We start from the raw sequence: 26,865 nt of genomic DNA, 5'->3' as shown, positions 1-26,865 counted from the left end.
TTGCCTGTTTAGATGTACACATGTAATTAGTGCCAACAAGAGTGCAGTAGTGCAGCATCTCAGTATAGCATATTGTAGCCATCACAGCTGCCTGGCGCCTCTCAGTGGCCAGTCGGTGTACTTAAAGGAGAAGTCCAGTGAAAATTTTTATTAAAGTATTGCCCTCCAAAAGTTGTAAATACACTTTACAAAATACACTTATTATGGGAAATGCATATAAAGTGCTTTTTTTTCCCTGCACTTACTACTGCATCAAGGCTTCCCTTCCTGGATAAAATGATGATGTCACGACCCGACTCCCAGAGCTGTGCAGGCTGTGGCTGCTGGAGAGGATGATGGCAGGGGGACACAGGGCACTGGAGGGACACTGAGCATCCCCCTGCCATCATCCTCTCCAGCAGCCACAGCCCACACACCTCTGGGAGTCGGGTCGTGACATCACCATTTTATTCAGGAAGTGAAGCCTTGATGCACTAGGAAGTGCAGGGAAAAAATCACTTTATGTGCATTTCCCGTAATAATTGTAAATTGGTGATTTCTATAACTTTTGGGGGGGGCAATACAATACTTTAATAAAAATCTTCGCCGGACTTCTCCTTTAAGTGGTGACGTTTACATGCTTAGTATGTGGCCCAGTGAATGTGTTCAGCAGGTGAAAGATGTCTGCATCACTGATCAGTGTACAGCTTTGATAGGCCACAAAAAGTATACACTGCTGTCCAGTTCTGTACACTGAGCAGCAATGCATACAGTACTATATGCATCACTGCTCATGCACTTCATTTGCTGGACTAGGCACTCTGCACAGAGGCCTGGAGGTAAGCAGCAATGCTGTATGCATCGTCGCTTGCTAAGTGCAGTGAATTTATTCATATTTTACCAGGGTTTACACCATTTTTGTGTAGCACTAGCAAGCTTTGACTTTTGGAGTACCATTCTGACATTAAGTGCTCCTCATTTTTTATGTAGAAAGTAGTCTCCCCTAATAGAATTGTTTCTAGAAGTAAAATACTGTAATGCATTATACAATGTTGTATGACTCAGGACTCCATGATCAATCTGCCAGTATTACGGTATGTGAATTTACAATAACAGCTTCCATAACCCAGATTTCACCTCTGCAAGTGATTAGATTGCCTGTAAAATAACTCTATTTCTGGATACCGTATAGGACCATTTAAGTAAACCACAACATATACGCTGCTCAGCAAAATGTACACATGACTTAGGTGGCGATCCCACAAAAAGCAATTCACTAGCCGCCTACATCTAGATAAACAGTAGGTTTTGTGCTGATGTCTTGGGAAACACTCATTGAATGAAGAATAAAACAAACAGGGATGTATCTTACTCTAGTGCTATAGAGGGACATGTCCTGATGAATTATATCTGAAGTTCAGTTTCCCAGATCCATACACTAGGGAGCGAATCTGCCAAAATTCTGCTTACCACACTAGAAGATGAATGCACTTCCTGACCCAGTTAACCTACCTTCAGTGCGTAACCTCCACGGTACTAAAATAGAGCCTTTCACTGTGAATAAAGCAATTATGGGATAAAGAAATCCTTTCTTGTATCTTCAGACATATATGCATTGTTATATTGTTAGACAATGTATTAGGTATCACATTTTAGCAGAATTTCTTTTACAAAGAGAAAGCATTGGTATAGTGTGCAATTACTATAAATATCATAGCAGGAGGCAAAAGCTTTCAATACGGCTTCAGAAATATATTTATATGAGCTGTACATAGGTCAGTTGGGTCCATTACAATTTGTGTCCCTATATGGAAAAATCCACTTGGCTGTTTCTGTATTAACCATTGACTGCAAGTATATCTCTCCATTGGCAATGAGGAACTGTGGCTCCATTCTGAGTGGGTATAACCCTTTAATCAGACTTTTATGGTATGTGTAATCTATATACATAACTGTCTGTGATGGGAGAAACTCATGAAACATAGGCTTACCTAAATAATACTCATATTTGTAAAAGGTGTCTAAAGTACTTGACCTGACTCCACCTGACTTTTTATTGTCTATATCTTCTAAAAACCTTAAAATCTGAAAAATAACAATACACTGTAGAAATGGGTTGGAATCCAATCTTCGGTATTTATTAGGGATGAGTGAATCTCAAACACGCTTGAGTTTGTCCGAATCCAAGTGTGCTGCATTTGTTTACCTGTGGCTGAAAAAGTTGGATGCAGCCCTAGAAAGGCCTGGAAAACATAAATACAGCCTATGGCCTATTGCTGTACCCATGTTTTTCAGGCAGTCTTTAAGAGGAAGTCCCAAAAAAATGATAATGGGAGGCAGTGGGGCTCAAGAAGATAATAAACAAGTAAACTCACTCCTGACATCTGAATGAAGCTCATGTGGCTATGTTCAAACAACCTAAGTTTCGTGGGAATCACGGCCGTTGTTACAACGGCCGTCATTCCCACAGAGTTAAGGTGGTGCTGCCTTTTGAGGAAATCCTGGCCGGTGTGTATACACATAGTATACACTCCGGCCAGGATCCCCAGCGGCGCCGTAAAAAACTGACATGCGGCTGCAGGAAACTTTGTCAGTGCATACAGTGTTGAGAGCGGCTCTGGCCGCACGGTCCATTGTGTGCAGTAGGGAGTTCTAATGCGGGCGCATACTGATGTGCCCGCATCAGAACTTAGTGGCGCTAAAGATCATCCAGTCAGTACTGCAGTACTGACCAGGATGATCTTTTCAGAGACCATCTGGGTCACGGATTGGCCGGTCTCATTGGTAGTGTGAACATAGCCTTAACCTGTTTTTTCTCGCATCATACATGACATCATGTCAATCCCTGTACAGTGCAATACACAATAAATGCTTCCCTGCAAACACTGGACAGGGACACACTGCTCTTTCTTATCCACGTTCTCCTGTTCTAGGTGTATTCAAGGATTACATGACATTTATTGTAGCTCCATTTACATATGAATACCAGTGAGAGGCTGCTCCTGCAGGGACACTTTAAGATATTATAAGATAAATGAATATTGCTCATCCAGGTAGAGGCTGAATATCAATGAGCAGGATTATGTCTGCCGGCTAATCTGTCATATGCAGTTTAGGTTTTCCTTTCTTTCAAGAGAGAAATACCTTGTGTGTGAATTGCTAAATATGTCCTGAATATACAGTACAGTTTTATTACAGGTCTCTTTTTGTTCATATTTTAAGGCTCAATTACATGGAACGATAATCGTCCTGTGTAATAGAAGATGATCGTTGCTGCCGTTTGTCTCTCAACTTGTTACCGCCGCGTGTACTGAAGGCGCCAGAAAGCGGAGAACAAGAAGCAAGCAAGCGCTGACAGCGCTTGTTTGCTCCTCTATGTCGTCCCATGTAATAGGGTTTCACAGGCAAGGAAAGTTTGGTGCAGTTCTTAGATTTTGTGCACATATAATATTGGTCAGTAATACCAGGAGTGGAACCAACACAGAAAAACTATAATGGAATGATTTACACCTTTTTCTGTTTTGATGCGCTCCTGGGTTTTAGCTACAAATACAGACTAAAATACTATGTATGTACAAAGCCTAGCATGTTTTTTTCTTCTTCTTCTGAACTCAGTAGAATGAAAGGATATGGAGAGCTTGATCTCTTCTCCAATGATTACTTGGATATTTTTCACTTTTTATAATAAAACTATGTTTTACATATGTGGCATTGCTTTGTATCACACTGCACAAACATTAAAGTAGTAAGGACTTCTGCTTACCGTCTCCAGTTCCTTACTTGCAGATATACAGAGCAGGTTAACCTGTTTACATTGGTTCTTTTAAGTCTGCCACCCCCGCCCCACCCCCTCTGTTCAGAGACCTTTTAGGCTGAGTGGAGGACCAAATAGCCGTGTTTAATCTCGTATTTTATTATTGTAGCTTACCCAGATTGCATGACAGGGACAGCTTGTAGCTCTCAGATTGTCTGATTGAATTTATAAGACTTTGTGTGCTCAGTGTACATCTTGTTATCGTCAGCTGGCTAAACAAATATACAAATTGTTAAAAGGAATCAAGAGGCACTAAACAAAATGCACATTAAAACTGACTCACTGGAACAAGGTCCAAGTAGATATCGGCAGCCCAGAGTAACTGAGACTGCGCACATCACTCAGCAACGTGCCATAAGTGCATAGTACACTGCATATTTCCTCATCAACCTCATTCCTATGGTACAGCCGTAACCATTGTCAAGGGCGAGGGCAGCCCAACAAATCAACCTCCTTTCAGGTTTCATTATGAAGAACTATGCTAGACACCTTATGCACCTTGTAGTGAGTGCTACCTTTGACTTGTTTGTGGTATGTGCATATGTGATATGAGGGGCATAGCTAGAGGGCATGCAATAGGTGTTATTGCACCTGGACCTAAAAACCTGAGGGGGCCCATAAAGCCGCTCTTCCCCATATGAGGAGGCCAGTGCTATAACTAAAGCATTATGGTTGAGGGGCCCACCAGCTTCAAGTTGCAGCTCTGTGCGAGATGCAGAATACAAGTACTTGTTTCAAGCTGGCAAACAATATGTTGCTGTCATCCAGACAACTAACTACTGTATATCCTCCAAACCTCTTAAATCACCCAATAAATGGTTGTGTTTATTTCTACGTGTTGGGGGGATTGGAGTTGCAGCCATTGTCAACCTACCATACTGCATGTGCTCTGCCATAAGTCATCAGATCGCACAGTGACATATCGCCTACAGCAGCATTAACACACTGTAACCATAGGATACTGTGTGGCCAACCAATTATTCATCCTGCAGTAAAGTGCTCCTATATTTCTGCATACACCATGACTGGTTAATGCCTTCCTACATCTAGCTACCTCTACTCATTTTTTGGGAGAAAATTACCTTCACTAAACGACCCACCCCTTACACATACACATACATACACACACACATACACACACACACACACACACACAGACTGGCAGACATCCTGGTGCCAACAGCCATGTGGCCAATGCTATTATGTAATACACAACCCCTCAGGATGTTTCTCCTCTCAGTTAAATGGGTTGCAATACGTGTACATTAATCCTCTGTTCAGTTAGTCATTATTCAAGTGAGACATCCCCATTAGCAAATCACTAAGCCAACTCCTCTAGCTTATCACTAACCGCCGATCCATTACTGAGCCAACAACATCATCATATTTCTGTGTTACCACTACAGTACATCTATGTCCCCTCTATCTACTGCTAGTCAATACCATTAGCATACAACAACAGCAGATCACTCAACCATTACATGATGATCAAATCTTGTTGTCGCTGTATGACATCTACAAATAATTCTGCTGGTTACATTACCATTACCAAACATGAGAATGTAAAGTCAGGACCTGTGTGTGTGTGTGTGTGTGTGTGTATATATGTATGTATGTATATATATATATATATATATATATATATATACATATATATACACACACAGACACTTGGGCCTAAATAAAAACATGTATATAAATATATTTACACACAGAGGTCCAGATGAAATGTAGGTTGTGAGGTTGTGGCAGCACAGTAGTGGGAGTAGAGAATTGTTCCCGAGGTGTGCCTCCCAGTGGGGAGAACAGCAAACCACTCTAATACGTTGCCCCTCTGTCCTCACTCTGTTGCGAGCATTGGGACCTAAATAGGGAAACACCAGGATGGCCCCTAAAAGTCAAAGTCTAAGGGTACTTTCACACGGAACGATAATCGGCCGAATCGGCCCGATTCGGACGATTATCGTTCCGTGTACTAAAGACAACGATCAGCCGATGATCGTTGTCATCGGCTGATCGTTGATATAAGTTCAGACCTATAATCGTCGGGCGCCGACCGTGCACCGCTACGTTTAATAGCGGTGCGCGGCCTACGCTGACGATTAGCAAAGAAGAATACATACCTAATCCATGGTCCAGGGTTCCTCTTCCTCAGAGCTTCTTACCGGGTCCCGTGCGCTCCGGCTTCTCAGTGGCCTGTGTCAGCTGACAGGCCCCTCGGCCAATCACAGGCCGGAACCGCCGCAGCCAGTGATTGGCCGAGCGGCCTGTCAGCAGAGACAAGCCGCTGTGAAGCTGAAGTGCGTGGACCCAGGGAGAAGTTAAGAAGAAGAGGAACCCTGGACCATGGATTAGGTATGTATACAGTTTAAACAAAGGCTGAAAGGACATCGGTAACGATGTCCCTGCAGCCCTTGTTTAACGATTATCGGGCTGTGTAATAGGCCAAGTAAACAAGCAACAATCTAGCAGATCGCTGCTCGTTTACAGGTATTATCGGTCCCCCATCGGCCCGTGTAATTCCACCCTAACTCTGTTGCGAATGCAACGACATAAGATAAGCGTTACAAAGGCATCCACAGACAGCTGTTTTGGGGTATTTGCCCCTCATCAGTGTGAAGCAGGATTCTGGTCTAATCAGATGACACACAGAAAGCAGACCTTTATCTACACAGGACCAGATGAAAACACCTCTTCATTTGGTGTGGACCTTTTCTACTCGGGATCAGACAAAAAGTCCACAGGACCAGATAAAACATGTAGTGCAGACCTTTATCTACACAGGACCCGGCGAAACATGTAGAGCAACCTATATATATATTATATAGAACCAGATGAAAACACGTAGAGTATACCTTTATATAAAGATAGTGAAGACAAGATCAAAATGGAAGAAACCTTTTAATACATTTCTATAAATGTCACTAAGGAGCAGAGCTACAATGCTAATACAGATGTGTCCTAGTTCTCCTCCACCATGCACCGACAATGCTTGGCTAGAAGCTTTTTTTTTTAAGACAGCCGGTTGTGGCTTTCTCTTCCTATTATTATAATAATACACTTCATCTCATTTAATACATAGCTACAAATGATGTGACAAAGACTAAAGATTTGTAAAACATAAGCAATGATCAAAGTCATGTAGCTGTAATTACAGAATATGTAGTGCTGCCGTCTCCAGAAACCTCATATGTATGTGGCACGCTGCCTGCATGTTAGTAGTTTACGCTCATGGCAAGTCTTTCATGTTTTGGAGGACAGTCCTACCTTATATAGATGTGATTATTGTCATAATAGCCTGTTCTACGCAGCATGAGGCTGTACAGACAAGTAGACAGATACCTAACATGACTAGGGAGCTAAAAAATCGAAGTCACTGCTTATTGAGGCACAGCTTTGACATATACGATATATAACAATGTTGTATAAATGAGCGCTGATTTTGTGGATAATAGCTGTTGCTTTGATAGTTCACAACTGGTGAACATGTGTTTACTATAAGAAGATCCCTAGCACTATGTACTATCAATCATCTGACAGTAACCAGTTCTTTTATTAGTAAGTTAGAATCTTATGGGACACCTCCTTTGTGCATAGTGTTCTAATATGGAATTTGCATTATAAAAAAAATAAATAAAAAAAGAACAGACACCGTACCAGTATTTCATGAGTATAGCAGTGCCAGTTCAATAGTGGAGTATTTCCTGACCAGGCTTTTACAGAGATGTATTGTAGCAGTACTTAGGGTTTCCATAAAGTCATTTGGAGAACATGTAGGAGGCATTGGACTTGTGGATTCTTGGACTTGTATATCCTATACAGTTATATGTTATTTATAGTCTTGTTTTTATGTTATTGTTCATTATTGCTGCAATGTATTATATTTTTAAATAAAACATCTACAAGATGTTTTGTACAGAAATATAAATACTGGCTGGCGTGAGAGAGTAGATAGAAGTGGTTAAAGCAGTAATTGTAAAACAGCATCAAAGGCAACGGGTACCACACAGCTGTAGTATACGTTGAACACAAGCATAGGATCATTACAAGAATAGTATCGGCAGTATAATTAACATTCACTGAATAGTGGGCCTGAGCGAGTACAGAAGGCAAAGGATGCTATGAGGCGTATAAAGGTGGTTCAGCCATCGGTAATCTGTCTTATCCATCCCCTGTCCTACCCATTTACAGGAACATTTGGCACAGCCGAGAAATCCTGTGCTCTCAATGGGGAGGGAAGGGGGTATGCTTGACAGGAGCTTCTCTCTCTTAGAACAAAGACCTTTCCACTGATAGATGGTTGGGAGAGACCCATACACCTTATACCAACAAGAGTATGAGGGTCCTATTACACCAAATAATCATCGTCCTTACTTGGGCAATTACCAGCTGCTTCGGCCGATAATCATTTCATGTAATAGCTCAATAGCGAATGAAAACAAGGAGGAAGCGAGCGCTAACTTGACAGGTAGGTGCTTGCGTCTTCCTCAATATCAGGCCGTGTAAAATGGCTCTAAGGTCTATGGGGCACTTAATTGGTGATGGGAGAAAGACACCATGAACCCCACACCCAACCCCAGATATTTAAAGTTGTATTAGGACACTAAGGATCTCTATTTGTTTACAGTAGGCGACCTGGGATCCATTTATCTGATGGCAATTATTTTGCAGGCCAAACTAATAATTGATATTGATGATGTGACCATGTTTCCTTATCTAGGATTTTGCAAGCAAGCTGCATGAAGCTGATATTTTCCTCATTGTTTATGTGGATTGTTTATTTCTTACATCGTACATCACATCATGTCAATCCCTGTACAGTGCAATACACAATAAATGCTTCCCTGTAAAAATTGGACAGGGACACGCTGCCTTTTCTTATCCAAGTTCTCCTGTTCTAGGTATTCACTAGTGATGAGCGAATAGTGAAAATCCCGAATATTTGATTCCATTAAAGTCTATGGAAACAAGTATTCGATTATTGAAAAAACATCTATTCGACCACTTGGAGGTAAAAACCGGAAGCTGGGGGATTTGAACACTTATCGAATATTTTTCGAATATTCGGTGAACTATTCGATAATATTCGATTGATCGAACTATTTGATCGAATATCTATTCGATCGAACAGTATTCGCTCATCACTAGTATTCACGGATTACATGACATTTATTGTAGTTCCATTTACATATGAATACCAGTGAGAGGCTGCACCTGCAGTGACACTTTAAGATATAATAAGATAAATGAATATTGCTCATCCAGGTAGAGGCTGAATATCAATGAGCAGGATTGTGTCTGTGTCATCTGTCCACCTACCACCTACACCCATCCAATCCTGCATTTCACATACACATAGCAAAAAATTAAGAGCTGTTAGAGCAAAATTAATCTAGGTTAAAATAGGGTTAAAATTGAGAAATTAAAGGAACACTCCATAAACAATAATTAATCCTAGTGCAGGAGAGGTGCATGACACTGGAATTTCAGAAAAACCAAAGACACAAATTATGCATCACCCCTTTAGACCTTACACTAAGCAAAGTACAGTGCATCTCCTTTGTTTCCTTTTCTAAGTGTTCCTTTAAGGTACACTAACACCTCTCCAAAAGACCACCCCTTATCCAGACCAGATTTTGTGTGATGGATTTTTAATCTTCCACACATAAAATATAAGAGACATATTTTAACATTTTCAAGTGGTTATCTTATAAATACAACCCCTTCGATATGTCTTATTGGAGCATATGGAAATCATAACCTTCATGATCCCTCTCTATGAGCCAGAACAGAGAGCCCCTCTATAAAAATGGCTCCGGCTCTGGCATACTCATGTTGCCCATGTTTTACATGGACAGCCATTGTACAGTTACCATGTAAAACTACATTTGGCTTTAAGGGGGTTAGCAGCTGGTGCAGTGAATGCTGCAACAACATCAATATAGAAGAAATTGTCTGTGGTGGGACAATCCTAAAGATAATCCTAAAGAAATGGATGTGTGAACGGGGCCATTGAAAAACATTAATCCTATGTTTTGTCCGCAATTGTGTGCAGAGAGAACTACGGACGTGTGAATACAGCCTTTCTAGTAAGCATTGTAGATGAAACCACTGCTTCTCACTAGACGTTTCATCTGATTTAATTCCTCTATATTAATCACATTGACTGTGTGATAAAACAAACACAATGATTCATAACTTGGCCTGATGCTCCATGAGAAAACATGTACGATGTGCTTTGTATTGTGATCAGAGTCATGCATTGCCTGATAGCCCAGCTTTATCTAACCGGGAGCCACAGCAATGAAGCTTCTCATAATAAGGAGCATTGTTTGAAATCTGCTGAGAACATCGAACAGACCATGACAATGTTCTGATATCCTGCTGAAAGCAATAACAGGCCAGAAAGCATTTCCTATTAGCTGTTAAATTAAAGTAATAGGATTCGTAATGTTCTACTCAGTTACCCTATTCTGAAGAATCAATTTTTTTAAAGCTATTCTGCGACTTGTGGGTGTGTGATGTCTTTGTGCAATGTAGCACTGCTGAAATTTCAACTCATGATAGCAATTGTAGTCAAGCAGAAATCTGTTGTGTTGTATACACTAAGGAAAACACACGGAGGACTTGCGGTGGATTTTGCAGCTCATCCCCGTGCGCTCTCGCTTCACTATCCGTCTGTGCCATAGACTCCATTCTATGGTCAGGCTGATTTCACCATCTGCCTGAAGAATGAACAGGTTCATTTTTGGGCCAGCGGCGGAATCTGCCAAACTGGCCGAGCTGCAGAATCGGAGACAGATGATCCGCCAGGATTCCGTAGTGTGGACATACCCTTATAGGGAAGGCTACCTCCTTAAGGTAGCACCAGAGAGCTACTTTGCTTATCCTCCTTCCCAATATTCCCTGTGGCGCATGAATGGCCGATAAGTCTCCACATGTCTTTATGGCATTCTCCTCAAGAAGAAACCTTTTTTGACTCTTTGTCATTGATAGTCATTCTGTTTTATTTCAGCTTTTTTACTGTTTCTAAGAAGAGGAGGACACAGTAGACTGGTAATGGTGCTTGTTTTTTGAAAAATTTAAGCTTGAAAATCACACTGTTCTCGCAGTTTCCTTCATTTCTATTACAGACCCAAGCATCTTCTTACAAATTCTGTTCCAACCTGACATATGTTTCCTATTCACAGGTGTAAAGGTGCATCACACTATGGCCTTACTAAAGAGCGGAAAAGACGTTCACAGGATGGCTCCCCAGACTGCAGCTCGTCTCTAGACTTAACCGTAGCAGCAGTGTCATCCGACTTATCAGCTGCCTCAGCTGCAGCCTTAGTATCTGATGAAACGGGTCAGGACAACCCTGTATACAGCTCACCCACAGGAGACAGCCATTTGGGAGGTGGATCTGAAGAGCATTGCAGAATTAATCGGAACAGGAGTAAGTCAACCTTCACTTTATGGCAGTAATTTATTATTCATGCCTCCACTGCAGCCATTTCACATTAAAAGCAATTTACTAGGCTGTGAATAATGTTCTCTCAGTTGAGACGTGCATAGTATCATTGAGAGAACATGCTGATTCAATAAGCTTTGTGATGCTCCGCCTTTGATGAACTCTGGTGCATATTTATCAATGTAAGGCTAGAGATATACAGTAAATTTGTCCAGGACTCATATTACAAGGCCAAAGATCTCAGTGTACTGTTGTCTCCGTTGCAGTTCACATTCACTGTTAGGGTACAAACACACACACACCGTACGGTATACGCAGCGTATTTACTGCTGCGATACGCAGCAGATTAGATCTAAATAACAACACAGCATCAAATCTGCACCACCAAATCTGCTGCAGATCTGCTGCGTATACGGCGTGTGTGTTTGTACCCTTATTCTTAGAAGTGTCACACATGCAAAATAGCAGAGTAAAGGCCTTATTACACAAGTGATATTTATGATATTAATGGCCAATAATCACTTGGTGTAATAGCTCCTGTTTAAAGGCACTGATCAGCCAACATGCACAATGTCGGCTGATCCTTGTCTTTTAACATGTTGAAAGATTTTTGAAAGATAACAGCGATCTGCTGCCCGTCGCTCCGAGTCATAAAAGCAGTGGCAGCAAACCGCTGCTCTCTCCTATGGGCTTCCCGGACAATCTAAAAATTTGTCCTAGGAGCCCTTCTCGCAGCACTGATTGGCTGTGCGGGACCGAAGGCTGCAGCAGATAGTGTATGCTCCAGGTGGCAGGCTGCGGGCGGCGGGGGGTTAAAGGGGCCAGGTTACATACTCGCAGCGGAATGAAAATTCCGCTGTGGGTATAAAACCCCACTGAACTTCCCAGTACAAAGATTCGCAGAGGATGTCGCTGCAAAATTGCACCGTGAAATCCGCTGTGAATCCGGTACATGTGAAGCTACCCTAAAATACATAGAAACTTAGGGGGAGATTTATCAAACATGGTGTAAAGTGAAACTGGCTCAGTTGCCCCTAGCAACCAATCAGATTCCACCTTTCATTCCTCACAGACTCTTTGGAAAATGAAAGGTGGAATCTGATTGGTTGCTAGGGGCAACTGAGCCAGTTTCACTTTACACCATGTTTGATAAATCCTCCCCTTACTTTTTAAAAATTATCTAGTCAGAGCATTTATACATATACTGTATGTCCTTTTTTTATTTGAATCAAATTTGGAAACACAGAAGCTGTTACATTGTCCCTTTTGCAACATTTATTTTTATGACACTTAGAAATGGCAATACTAGTTGGAAAATAGGGGACCTCTTGGGTCACATGCTTATTCTTAGTAAATCTCCAGTATGTGAAGAGTGTTCGCAGATACGTCCTGAGTCTCATACACTATAACCTATTAAAGGCAGAAAAGGCTATTGTAGAATGTCCACAATTAGTCATTATGAAAGTAAAGCTTATTTTCCCCTTGCAGGTCGTAACTTTGAGCGTTCCACCGTCAGGAGTTTGTCATTTAAGAAGCTGAACCGAGCTCTTAGCGTTCTCCGAAGAACAAAGAGTGGAAGCGCTGTTTTGCATTCCTCTGACAGGGAGCATGGGATCCTGCAAAATGCAAATGTCACAGAAGATTGTATAGGTTGGTTCATCTACTGTCTCACATGTGCACACGTCACTACTGTTATTGACTATGAGAAACCATGATTGTGGACATAATGCAAATCTATACAGCGGTGCTTAAAAGATTGTGTACCCATCAGAATGTTCCATATTCCTGCATAATTTTGACCTTAAAGGGTACCTATCATTTAAACAAACTTCTGCCGTGTCACAGCAACATGTCAGAGGTTTGTATTGGTGGGGGTCTCAGCACCTAGACCCCAACCAATACAAAATACGGTTCAAGTAAGGAAAAAGAGCGCTGCACCTCACACCTATGGCTGACACTAGTGCCTCTCGGCTGCATAAAAAACATCAGAATTTTGTGTATGGATTGATCAAGCTACACTGCCCCATGTACCGTGTGCAGGTATCTGATACACATTGGTCCCTACACTAAGTCCACACTGTGTCGGTCAGTGGCCACCCCTCCGCAGGCCTGCATGAGCAGGGAAGGGAGGCCATGGAACGGCCCTGCAACCCCCATGCCACAGGACCAGACCCAAAAATGCCCTCCCAGAAAAACTCCCAGCCAGCACCGCCGGCGGAGGAAGCTGCCCCCAAACAGCACGAGTCTGGATAAGGTATTGCGCTCACCATTGCTACTGCAGATAGAATGGGACAAACAGGAGGGATAAAAGCACATGCACTCAGGTGTCTCCTGCTAATTGCGGTCATGTGGGTCTTACCAGGAGGAGTGCAAAAACACTGAGAAAAGAGAGAAACAAAATACGGTTCAGGGAAGAAAAAGAGCGCTGCACCTCACACCTATGGCTGACACTAGTGCCTCTCGGCTGAATAAAAAACATCAGAATTTGTCAGCTATGACATGTCAGAAGTTTGTTTAAATGATAGGTACCCTTTAAGTTACTGTGTTTGTTTGTTCTCATTTACTTATGACTTCCATTTATAATAAAGGCCTTAATCCTCTGTTAGATCCACTGCACAGCAGATGCACCCGTTGACTGGGTCCATTGACTGTTTTTGTCTGTTAATTTGATGGGAAAAATAATTCTGCATGTGGTTCTATTTTTTCCCTTTAAATGAGATCTGGGACAGGGGGATTCCGGCATAGATGGGAACAGAGCTCTAGGTAGTATGTATATGGTTGCAGATTGCTGAGAATGCCCAGGCTACATGGACAAAGTTTTCTATAAAGTTAATCTCTAGGCTTTACAGCTAAGGACTTATAAAATGTTCTACAAAAGTGAAGAATTTCATTAATGATGTATTAGATCAATAATGACCATTTATGCCAGGATCATGAAATATTGCATCTGATATCACTTATACTTCTATATCAGACATGTTCAGATAAAACCTTATATAAATATAAACTGAAATGATACATCTGCTAACATTTCAGTGTCAGATTTATAAATGTAGACCCTATTTTCTAGATTGTTGGCAAATTCTTTTGAAGACTAAAGTTCTTATTTGTCAATAGATACATAAATATATAGACGATGACATCCGCACATATGGATCCGATTTTTAATGTGAGCTGGTCATTTTTATGGCAAGGCCAATATTTATGTTTTGCTTAGATGTGACTGAGGAGGGGAGATTGAAAGAACCCACCAAACATCACACGTACAAGAGGTCAAGTGGCTCCCAGAGGGTTTATCCAGCTAATAGTTTGGAGGGCACATTGGGTTAATACTGAATATACGAGGTGCTTATTTCCAACTAAATAATATATTAGCAGTGTAGAAATGTGACTCTCCAACTTTGACAACTTTGCAGGATGTGTTCCTGACACATTTTGTATGTACATTTTCTGTTTTATAGAACCCTATGGAATCAGCGGATGTTAAAACAGTGTTTTACTATACTGTGTGGAAAAGCATAGTACAGATGTAGCAGAGTTAACAGTCAGACTTAGAGGTCTAGTTAACACAACATGATTCTGAGTACATCTGTTTGCTGCTATATACTGGCATCCCACACAAAAAAGTGTGCCGTGCAGTATGGTGTCTGACATATAGTGACGTACAGTACACTGGCTTCAGCCTTCAGGAGAATTCATTGCATACAACAGACAATACAGATCTACAATAATGAATATAGGTGGTCGACCCATATCTTATATGTTTTACAAATCAAGGATCCTTAATGTGCACAATGTGAAGTCAATGTACTGCACTGCATTTGGGGAAGACTGTTTTGGTAGAACAGATGGGGGTATGACTAAACACATCTAAACTGAATACTGTATGTATGGTATACAGCTATTTTAGTTCAAGGCAAATGATTCAGTGTTATGTGTATAGCTCGGGCTGACTGACTTCCCACCAGAATTCTTGTTTGTATACTTCTTGAGTTGCAGCATAGGTGGTTTTGTACAACTTACACCCCAAGGGATCCCCTGCCCCCTGAAAAGCTGTTCTTAGATTATACCAGGCTTTGTAGACAGGACAGACAAGTACTAGATACAAAATATTAATATGTCATGTGTCTAACATTTTGGTTTTTATTAAAATTGTGAATAGATTAGTTCTCCATGTTTGATACTTTTCTTATGCAGAATGACACTCTATATAGAAGAGTATTAACTGATGAGTACAAGAATGTTACAGTGGGATTGTAGGTATACGGTACACCTGGGAATGCAGGATATCTGAGCATAAGTATAAGGCTGTCCAGTGCATATAAGGCTTAACAGTATATGATGAATGTCTAAGATTTTCACATCCAGCCATCTAGCCTTTATCCCCAATGCCGCCAAAATAGTTCTCTGCAAGTTTCGTTCACACTATAGTGAATTACTTGGTGCATGATATAAAGTTAGAAAAGGTAATCCTAATGAATGTCATATTTCCACTTTTCTATAACACTCCACATGCAGGTACCCCTCAGGCTACACATTGAAGCTGAATGGTTTTCTATCAGAAAACTAATACATTAAGTACATATTGTCTACCAGGATGGCATACATCACACACTCCATTGAATTCACTGAGCCTTCCATCAGCTTAATGTTGATGTTAATGGAAGAGTTCAGGGCAATGTGACTACTCAGCATGGAGAATGGAGCATAACGATAGGTGCTACAAGGTCAAGATTCCGTAAGATAAAGACAGGCAAAAAAGAAGAGACAAAAGATGAGTGTGTATGCATACACACCCAACAGTCCGCATTATACTCAATGGGGTTTCAGGCAGCCATTGGTGTCCATTGTTTGATGGATGTGGCACTGCTGTTATAGTTTCCATTATAACAGAAACTAAGACAGTGGTGTAAGCAAAACTTTATTTTCTGTCATTTCTCTATCATTTTCTCTTAATTTATTCAAAATGTTTAAATACACTTTTTTATTTTTAATGTTCACTTTCATCTTCCCAGTACTCCCAAGCCTGGCCCACCTTATTCCGGATGGAGAAATTACTTGCATCAGAATCAATCGCTCCGATCCAAGTGAATGTCTTGGCATCAGGATTGTGGGTGGGAACGAAACTCCTCTGACCCAGATCATCATACAACACATTTATCAAGATGGGGTCATTGCTCGAGATGGGAGGCTTCTTCCCGGAGATATGATCTTAAAGGTAAGCTGCATTTGTAGTTGTAATATTTAATATGAACTCATCTGGGTAACACAGCAACAAAACCATTGTATAATCCACATAAAGAGCTCCCCCATAATAGGGTTGGGTACTGTTCCTTTTGAGATGTAGAATGCTAAAAATCCGACTTTGCAATCATCAGCTTCATTGATCTACTTCTTGAAGCTGATGACCACTTTAACATTCTGAATGTGCCCAAACTGAAATAAAGTAACCTTCCTATACCCAGCTGTGTGTTATGTCCTCTGCTTGTTGCTTGTAGGACTCAACTTTGTATTGCACAGGACCAACTTATTGCATCTGCAAATAGGAAGATTTAGCAAGAGGATGATAAGTGGCTGTGGTATATAGAGAGCACAATGTAATGCTGGCATCACATTATGGCATCCTTACAGCATTCCTTACCTCTGGTCCATTGCATGCTGGTTTGTGTGTATATATGTGGTTATTTGGGAGGATTAAAATATAGACATGTGTGCTGCAGATTGCTCCTCACTGTTGTAGTCATATAAAATTTTAGCTTTATTTATATAGCTAAGAAACTGAGACACTCTTCCAAACAAGATGTCTTTTTCTACAGTATATATGTACTTTTCTGAGCCCTATGCTTTTTCAACTATGTATGTTTAACCCTTAGAGGACAGGGCCAATTAAAATTTTTGCATTTTCGTTTTTTCCTCCTTGTGCTTAAAAAGCCATAGCACTTGCATTTTTTCACCTAGAACCCCACATGAGCCCTTATTTTTTGCGCCACTAATTGTACTTTGCAATGACAGGCTGAATTTTTTCATAAAGGACACTGCAACACCAGAAAAAAATTCAATGTGTGGTGAAATTGGAAAAAAAAAAAAAATACATTTCTTTTATTTGTTGTTTTTTTTTTTCGTTTTTATGCCGCTTGCCCTGGGGTAAAACTGACTTGTTATATATGTTCCTCAAGTTGTTATGATTACAACAATATTTAACATGTATAACTTTTATTGTATCTGATGGCCTGTAAAAAATTCAAACCATTGTTAACAAATATATGTTTCTTAATATCACTCTATTCCCAGGCTTATAGCGCTTTTATCCTTTGGTCTATGAGGCTGTGTGAGGTGTTATTTTTTGCGCCATGCAGTGTTCTTTCTATCGGTACCTTGATTGCGCATATGCGACTTTTTGATTGCTTTTTATTACAATTTTTCTGGATTTGATGCGACCAAAAATGCGCAATTTTGCACTTTGGGATTTTTTACGCTTACGCCATTTACTGTGTGAGATCAGGAATGTGATTAATTAATAGTTTGTGCGATTACGCACGCGGCGATACCAAACATGTTTGTTTATTTATTATTATTTATAACATGGGAAAAGGTGGGTGATTCAAACTTTTATTAGGGAAGGGGGCTTTTTATTGATAACACTTTTTTTTTTACTTTTACACTTATACTAGAAGCCCCCCTGGGGGAATTCTAGTATAAGCACTCTGATCTCTCATTAAGATCTATCCTGTATACTAATACAGGATAGATCGATGAGATAGGCACTTTGCTTCCGGCTGCTGCAGCCGGAAGCAATCGAGTGCCGAGCTGGGATCAGCGCCATTACGGATAACGTCCCGGAGGAGCGATCCACCCCACTAGACACCAGGGATGGCTGCATTCAAGTATTCAGATGCAGCTGTCAACTTTGACAGCTGCATCCGATTATTTTATTAGCGGGCACGGCGATTGGACCGTGCCGGCTAATAGCCGCGGTCCTGGGCTACATGCCGCACCCGAAAGCGCGGAGGTTCAGAGCGCAGCCACCGCGCGCCCCCGCTCTGGACACACGTAGGCGGCCCTGGACGTACAGGTACGTCCAGGGTCGCCTAAGGGTTACAGACCATCCTGTAAGCGAGTAAATGCTATTTCTCAGCCCTAGGTAAAAAATTATTCACATGTCCCTATTTAAGGAAATAATGTTCTGCCATGTAAATCTGCATGTGCTTTAATGTGATGTATAATTAGATAGATAGATAGTTAATGATACTGGTGTAGGTTTCAGTATCATTTTTCCACTGGGAAAATGATAAATGCGGCGCATGCAGAGGCCATTCCCCCTCTGCGTGCTGCCGCAACACCCCACCCCCGTAGAGCCCCCTCTCCGCCCGACTGGCGAAGGTGGTGCAGATGCGAAAAAAATATTCACAAAAATACCATTTACAAACATTTTTATGCCGATCTGCCCCATCTGCGCCTAAAAAAGGCATTTACGCCCCTTGAGTATGGAGTAACAGTTGGATGGAGTGCAACACAAGTAGGAAGGGGCTAGGGGGTGGAAATTTAGTGCAGTGTTTTGGTGGCAGGAGGATAGAATATTGTAGAATCATATGAGGAACCTATGGTGACCTACTGTCAGACACTCTGGTTGTGTTTTAGTGGATCAGTAGATTTCACATAGTACCCAGCTCTAGTTAAGTAATGCTCAAGAAGAACTGTAAAGTTGAGTTAAGCAGCACTCAAGTACCGTGCTGCAACCAGTAAGCTTCCTGTGCCATCTTGTTGGTTGGCAGCTACCAAGCATACTGTGTGTATTGAGTGTTGTATAACCATCAAGCTTATTTGGCCCCTTTTTCTGTCAGCAACTATCAGGAATCTGTACCACTATGGTTAAAGGAAATATTGTAAGTACAGTACATATTGTCTGTTCAACTGATCTGTAATGCATTCTTTAAGGGAACTCTGTATCCACCTATGAGAACCAAAGTGCTTTGAATTCCTACCACATCATCTAACTCTATATTAATAAAAAATACAATTTTGAACAGGACGGCTTTCAATATTTTCAGACATGATTGTAATACAATATATTGCTACAAAGTCATTTGTGTAAGCGCAAATAATATCCAATAAATGTCCCTTTCTACATAACAATTGTTCATAGCACCAATGAATAATTTCCATTATTGCGATCTTTGCTGCTGGCAGGGAGCATCATGGTCGCATAGCAACATCTCTTTGTGAAAGCGATGAGCTAGGCAGCAATAGCTATTGTTAATGTCGCTACAAGTGGCTTTTACATATACAGATTATTCTGCCAGTAATGATGACTGTGTTCACACTGGGCCTCTATCGGTGCAATCTGTCAGAAACTAGCAAATCCTCACAATAGGCCCACTTTACCCATTGAAAGCATTAGGAAACCTGAGGGATGTCATGTATAAATAGGCTAAGTAATACCCCAATCATCTCCTTCAACCACGAGACATGAATATGAGGTTTTTACGTAAAATATTCAGTGCTGCTAGGAAGTGTTTTTTTGTTACAGATCACACTTGGATTCTGGGACTCCTAGGGATCCACTCCATATATTTATGATAAGCAATTCTATTTCCCAAGTAAAATATTCCAAGCAAATCTGGCCACAGGGTTCATGTGTAACACAACTTCTCTGGAAACCAAAATAAGGTTGATTTAGGTTTTCTGAAACATTCCATGTTTTGAGAAATTTCATCATTTTTTCCGAGGAACTATAAGCCATATAAAACCTGCATAATCATTCTAGTATGTGATACATGAGCCGCTTTGTGTCTTTACCAAACTTGCTGACTGCTCAGATTTTTAGATACAGTCACTTGAGTAAGAGAAAATGAGGCAGCTAATCTGAGAGTTGAGTGCATGGAAAGTATGACAGCATGGGGGCAGGTAGGTTTAACATCAGCGAGTGTAAGGCTTAACTGGTAAGTGTCAAGTAAACTGACTTTGAAAGCTTTTCTCTTCTGCACAAAGGACAAGAATGGATCTATATATAGTATGTCATATAGGCAGAACCATATTGCCACCAGTTACATCCATTATAGTCTTTAGAACGCTATATGGGCATTAATGCCATAACTACATTGTCTCAACTTAACATGCTCTCAACTCTCAGATTAGCTGCCTCATTTTCTCTAACTCAAGTGACTATGTATCTAAAAATCTGAGCAGTCAGCACAATTGACCCATAGAAAAGGGCCAGCGATCATCTGATTAATGAGCAAATTGGATCTTTTGTGCAGAATTTTCAATGCATCATTGTAACATCAGCCTGTGTAAATGCTTCAGGCCATTGGCCATAAAAAGGTCCCTAAGTTTGCTATTTCTAACACATCTGTACTACCCTATGGCCAATATCAAAGACCAACTGTGTTTAGAGTATTGAAGAAAACAGCAGGACCACAAAAAAATTCAGGAGAAGAAAGAATGGAGTTAGAAACAGACTCCATGTGGATGGTGTTGTACTGTGTTCCTTATTAGGCATCATAGGAAATAATATCCAGGAAGGAGAAGCGGAGACACTCACCGATTGTAGCAAAGTATAAATTTCTCTTTATTCCACCAACAAGCAACACATGAGATCGGTGGATGAGCACTATGCAACAGCTGTTTCGTACGTCACAGCGTGCTTCGTTACGAGGCACGCTGTGACGTGTGAAACAGCTGTTGCCTAGTGCTCATCCACCGAACCAAAGAAGAAACAAGCTAAACACCATAATAGCGCACACCTCCAAAATAGAGTATATAATCAAATTTTATTTATACATGATTCCAAAGAAAAACAAGACAAAAAAGAAGCACCATAACAAACATAATTAAAAACAATTAAAAAACCATATAGGTATGTAAACAATCCAAAGAGTGAGAGGATATGATAGTCCTCTCACTACATCAGGACATCACCATCCACCGATCTCATGTGTTGCTTGTTGATGGAATAAAGAGAAATTTATACTTTGCTACAATTGGTGAGTGTCTCCGCTTCTCCTTCCTGGATATTTTTGCCTGAGAGACTGTTCCTTCATGCAGGAGAGCACCTCCTGTAGCGGTGGTTCAAAAGAGGTGTAGGAGACACCAGTCCATGGTTGCGTTCAGACATATGGAAGCGCCAAGGTTGTATCTTTGTGTGTATCATAGGAAATAACTAACCACATACATAGAACACATACTGTTAAAGGGGTTATCCAGCATTAGAAAAACATGGCCACTTTCCTCCAGAGACAGCACCTCTAGTCTCCAGTTGAGGTGGGGTTTACAATTAAGCTCCAATCACTTCAATTGAACTGAGTTACAAAATTCCTCCCAGACTGTCTCTGGAAGAAAGTGACCTGACCATGTTTTTCAAATACTGGAAAACCCCTTTAATTGCATAAGAAATAGACCCTAATGAGAAGTGAATGGCTTCAATGTTGGCTCCAAATAAATGTGTGTTGTACTGAAGCTTTGGGACATTATTGTGTCAAATTCTGGACCACCTAGGGGATCCTCAGGTACTTAAGAGGGCAAGTTCTTCAGGCAGCAGAGGAAACACCTAAGTCATTTTGATGAGCTAATATTATTTTTGCTTTTTTATACAAACACCAAATTTCTGATGTTTTGTATCTTTACAGGTGAATGGCATTGACATCAGCAACGTGCCTCACTCCTATGCACTTTCCATCCTCAGACAGCCCTGCCAGGCGCTCAAGCTTACAGTTCTCAGGGAACAGAGGTACAAATGTAGGAGCAATGGTATCACCACAGACTCACACTCCCCCCGAGATGACAGCATACATGTTGTGTTAAGTAAAAGCAGCCAAGATGTGCAGCTTGGAATAAAGCTGGTCCGCAAAAGAGATGAGCCTGGAATATATATATTTAACTTACTAGAAGGAGGAGTAGCAGCTCGAGATGGTTATTTACAGGAAAATGATCGAGTTCTAACAATTAATGGCCATGATGTTCGAAACGGAACCCCTGAGATTGCAGCTCAGCTCATACAGGTATTGTAAAAAATGCTGTATAAGTATCACAATCAAGTTATGTAAAAAAATATTAGGATGCTGACCAAAAAATTTATTGAATATGTTTTGTATGCAAACGTACAGAAGGGTAAATCTGTAAATGAATCTCCAAAAATTAGGCCAATGCTAACTCTAAAAGCAAATTCTTTTTTTTTTATTTTTTTTATTATTATTATTCTTGGTACTTATATGGCACTAACATATTCTGCAGCTTCTTGACTCTCTCTTCTGCTAGTGCCCTAATCTTAGCTTCCTGCTGAACTTGGGAAACCTGGGGAAGTGTAACAGAGCCTTTGTGGGATGCTCCTTAAAGAGTGGCATTCACAGGGTGAATGCATTGGGTTACCGTGGGGCTCTAGTCTTTAGCGAATGTTGCCCAATATATGGTTCTTTATATGGATTTGCTGTATCCATATATAGTTATACCTTCCTTGTATAGTGTTATTGAATTTATTACTATGTTATGGTGGCCGAACCCCCTGCTTAAAATGCAAAGCCAATATCTGCACATTGTACACAGCTTCATGTTTCATTGTGTTAATGTATCACAGATCTCTAATGTCCCCCCCTCAGTGTTAAAAAATCTGTAGTGAATCATCTTCTGTGTGATGTAACCATCTGGTCATTTCTAGAACGCCAGCAAGTGCTCTATTATAAAGACAGACCCTGATTTTTTTTCCATTTGACTAAACTTAATGGTTCCCATTTGTGCCTTTGTCAGTTTTATCTTGTTTGTTATGTGGGCTTTGTGGTGTTTGGTGATTTATTTTACGCTGTGGATTTTGTGTTGTATAATAGTTTAGTTTATGTTGTGGACTTTAGTTTATTTTGTGTTATTCATTTTGTGATTTTATTTTTGGGGCGAGTATATATGCTGATCATCATATGCGGGCAAAACCACATTTGCACACAATGACCAAAAGTTGCAAGAGTTCCCCAGGCATGGTTTTGCCCGCATGTTATGATCGGGATATACACTTGCCCCATCCTGTCTCTGAAGGTATATATAAGCTATCTACTGGCCCTGTACAGCCCCTCTCAGCTGCCTGTAACCACGTCTGCTGACCCCATCAGTGGTGAAATCCACTCATCATCTGGAAGTTCGGGTATCCATGGAGAGGGCTACGCCGAGATGTTAATGTACACAACCCCTATTGGATCAGAATGGAAGTTGCGCACATTACCATCACAGCATGACTGTCTACAATGGATACCCAAACTTCCGGTCACCGAGGGGAATTCCCTGCCAAGTGGGTCAGTGGACGTGTTGAATGGTGCACTTCAGTTTGTATTGTTGATTTTCTGTTGTATGGTAGTTTAGTTTGTGTTGCGGAATGACCTGTATTTTAGATTACTGTATTTTTCTATATGTTCTGTTTATATATATTGTGCCATTATTGTTAGTATATTAATTATAATATAGCATGGCTACAGCTGAACAGCTGTGACTCTTTCCACATCTCTTTCTACATAATCTCACTGTTATCCAAGCTCCGGGCTCCAGACTTCTTGTTTAATGCAGGATGCTTAAAGCTTTACTCCCGCCAAGGACAGGAGAGAAATGAAAGCTGGAAAACCATTGGGATCTGGTCTTCTGACACATACTCAGCAATGTAATTATAAAATTCCTTTTCTCATGAAAGCTTTCCAGAGCCAGTGACATAAAGCAGGGCCAGTGGGGCTCTCTTGTAATATCTATCACTGCCATCACAACCATTCATTTTGCTCACCACTGACTCCGGCAATCTCTGACAAGTTGCCAAGAAGGCATTTGTAATTTGTTGAGCACAACACCTGAAAGTGATTATACAGCTCATATGTGGTGCCTCCTTACAGAGTCACCGAGGTTACGGAGGGGACAATGAGATTATACAGTCACTAGAAAAAGTTTATATTGAGATGAATTTTTTTTTCAGCCTATGTGAGGAGATATAAAGCCCCCTTTAGTGTTCCTTGAATATATAAAAATGATTTCCCAGTAAAAAAAAACTTAATGAGGTTGTGTTAAAACGTCCTATTTTAATCAAGGTGGAATTCTCTAAGGTATAGCACAAGACATATCATCTCTCCAGCTGCCTTATTATGCCGAAATTTACAAGTCTACATCTTCAGAATGACTCTGGGCATATATTAGAGATTGGATATTAAAATCAGGCCCTGGGGACAGGACTGATAAGTATTCCCTGGATAGATTGCTTACCCGGTTTACCGATGTATCTTTAGATCTACCGTCAGACATTAATAGAAATTCATGTCACTTTTAATAACATGCAAAAGAAATACATATATATTTTAACTTTTTAGCAGCATAGGATTGTACTGGAAAAAAAATCAGATATGTTAATTTAGAAGAATATACGGCAATGTTCGTAATCTGCCAATGTATATGCAGAGCGTAATTTCCAATATATACAACTATAAACCATACATGTCTTGATCTTGGTGACCAACTATATATAATACAATATATAATAAATACCTGCCTGGCTGTTACTGAAGGGCTTCCAGTGGGCCATTTACTATGTCTTTCTTTTCGCCTACCACTAAGCTTCAATAAATGCAGTAAAACTCAATGTTAAAAGTGCTAATCTATTATACAGGAACAACGCCGAGGACTAAAAGTCCTTTTAACATAGGCCAATTATCAGGCAAATATGTATTCCTAGGAATGGCCATCCCCGACAATGGCTTATCATACTTTAAGGGTATATAGCCATGTTACTAGCGTGCCAATTATGATGTGAACCAAACAACCAATTTTTCTCTAGCTTTGCAGCTCCCCATACACATTATACATACACATAAGACACACAGTCTATAGGCCCCCATACACATTAGACATACAAAGTCTATAGGCCCCCATACACATTAGACATACACAGTCTATAGGCCCCCCATACACATTAGACATACACAGTCTATAGGCCCCCCATACACATTAGACATATACAGTCTATAGGCCCCCATACACATTAGACATACAAAGTCTATAGGCCCCCATACACATTAGACATACAAAGTCTATAGGCCCCCCATACACATTAGACACACAGAGGGAAATTTATCAATCATGGTGTAACGTGAAACTGGCTCAGTTGCCCCTAGCAACCAATCAGATTCCACCTTTCATTTTCCAAAGAGTCTGTGAGGAATGAAAGGTGGAATCTGATTGGTTGCTAGGGGCAACTGAGCCAGTTTCACTTTACACCATGTTTAAAAAATCTCCCCCACAAAGTCTATAGGCCCCCCCATACACATTAGACATACACAGTCTAAAGGTTCTATCCATATTAGACATACACAGTCTAAAGGCAAGCATCCTTGTGTATGGAGGGACCCCGTACCCAACCAGAGCCTGCACAGCTCCTTAATGCATCCACCACATCAGTGACCCCTAAAAGAGGGAAATGTAACTAACAGATTTTAAGCTTTGATATTATCTGAATTATTGGTGGGTCCTGAGGTTTCCATGGGGCCACTGATGAAGTTACACCAGTGTCTATTTAGTAGGGTTCTTGTCTGTTGTTGCACATTTACAGTATAATAACAGTGCCCTTTCATATCTCATGATGTTCATTGTATCTGTGGATTTTTTTAAATTCATAAAATGATCTCTATGTGACCCATAATATGTAAAATTGTATAGCTATAGTAAAAAAAAATCTAAGAATAATAGAAAATCCTTCCTACCTTATGATTTTTTGAGGGGCAGAAGTTATTTTCGACCAACAGATAAATCAATATTATTAGGTTTGGAGAGTTTTTCTTCTCAACTTATAAATCAAGCAGGTCACGTCTATTGGATACAGCTGTCTCTACAGTAGCGATCAATCACAATAGTAATGTAACTCCCCTTGAGAAAAGTCAAAACCCCTGCAGAGATTAGTTTTTTCTGCAGGTAAAATTATAAATTAAAACCCACACTACAGAAAAATACAGATATTTTGATGAACTTCAGTACCTGGGAACACCCCGTGTCATAAATGCTTTAATAATGGTACATTACATCCATAATGCAGAACAATGCCAAGTTCTGGTAATAGAGAGCACAAGTAATAAATTCAAACACCTCAGAGTGTGAGCTGCATTCACAGTTCTGCAGACCTCAGAGCTGAAATCTCTTATTGTCTGTAGAAAGCTGATTCTCTTGATTCGCATTCACCAAGCAGTATTAAACAGCAATCTGATGCTGAAAAAGCTATGTATCTAGCTCAGCTATTGTGTTACATTGTCCTTCATAGAACTCAAGGATAGGCACAATGAATTAGGGCATTTCTAACATACCTGCCATGTTGTTTGTCTTGAAAGAAAAATAAGAGCCCTTGAACAAGTAAGCAATTAATCACATCTATTCAAAGACATGGAGCTGTACACAGAACCGTGACTAACATCCAGATTGCATAAAGAGTGTGCCATGTTTTGTATGCTAATTCACGATACCGCGCGGTGCAGGCATCCAATGCTATGGTTAAAGACTTCGCAAAATACAGCAAAACTGAGGCTCCATCTGTATTGTTTGCTTTTTATTAAGCTTAGTGGACTGCTCACACTAATATATGAATGTTCTATTTCTATACATAGTTATTTATAAAATAAAAAAT

At 40.5% G+C, this 26,865-nt stretch overlaps 1 protein-coding gene across 3 annotated transcripts in view; it reads left to right on the top strand.

Moving 5' to 3' along the window:
• The window catches only part of LNX1 (ligand of numb-protein X 1), a 131,806-nt gene that overhangs the window by 55,871 nt on the left and 49,070 nt on the right, over positions 1 to 26,865 (top strand). For all 3 annotated transcript variants that reach the window (XM_069977624.1, XM_069977623.1, XM_069977626.1), the window contains 4 exons: positions 10,984 to 11,231; positions 12,735 to 12,896; positions 16,262 to 16,464; positions 21,872 to 22,243. In XM_069977624.1, the coding sequence (XP_069833725.1) occupies positions 10,984 to 11,231; positions 12,735 to 12,896; positions 16,262 to 16,464; positions 21,872 to 22,243 (985 nt within the window). The remainder of the gene's footprint in view (positions 1 to 10,983; positions 11,232 to 12,734; positions 12,897 to 16,261; positions 16,465 to 21,871; positions 22,244 to 26,865) is intronic.

This window comes from Dendropsophus ebraccatus, chromosome 7 (assembly GCF_027789765.1).
Source record: "Dendropsophus ebraccatus isolate aDenEbr1 chromosome 7, aDenEbr1.pat, whole genome shotgun sequence".
In the NCBI taxonomy this organism is placed as follows: Eukaryota; Metazoa; Chordata; class Amphibia; order Anura; family Hylidae; genus Dendropsophus; species Dendropsophus ebraccatus.
The sequence above is the reverse complement of the archived record's forward strand: the minus strand, read 5'-3'. Positions and strand labels throughout refer to the sequence as shown.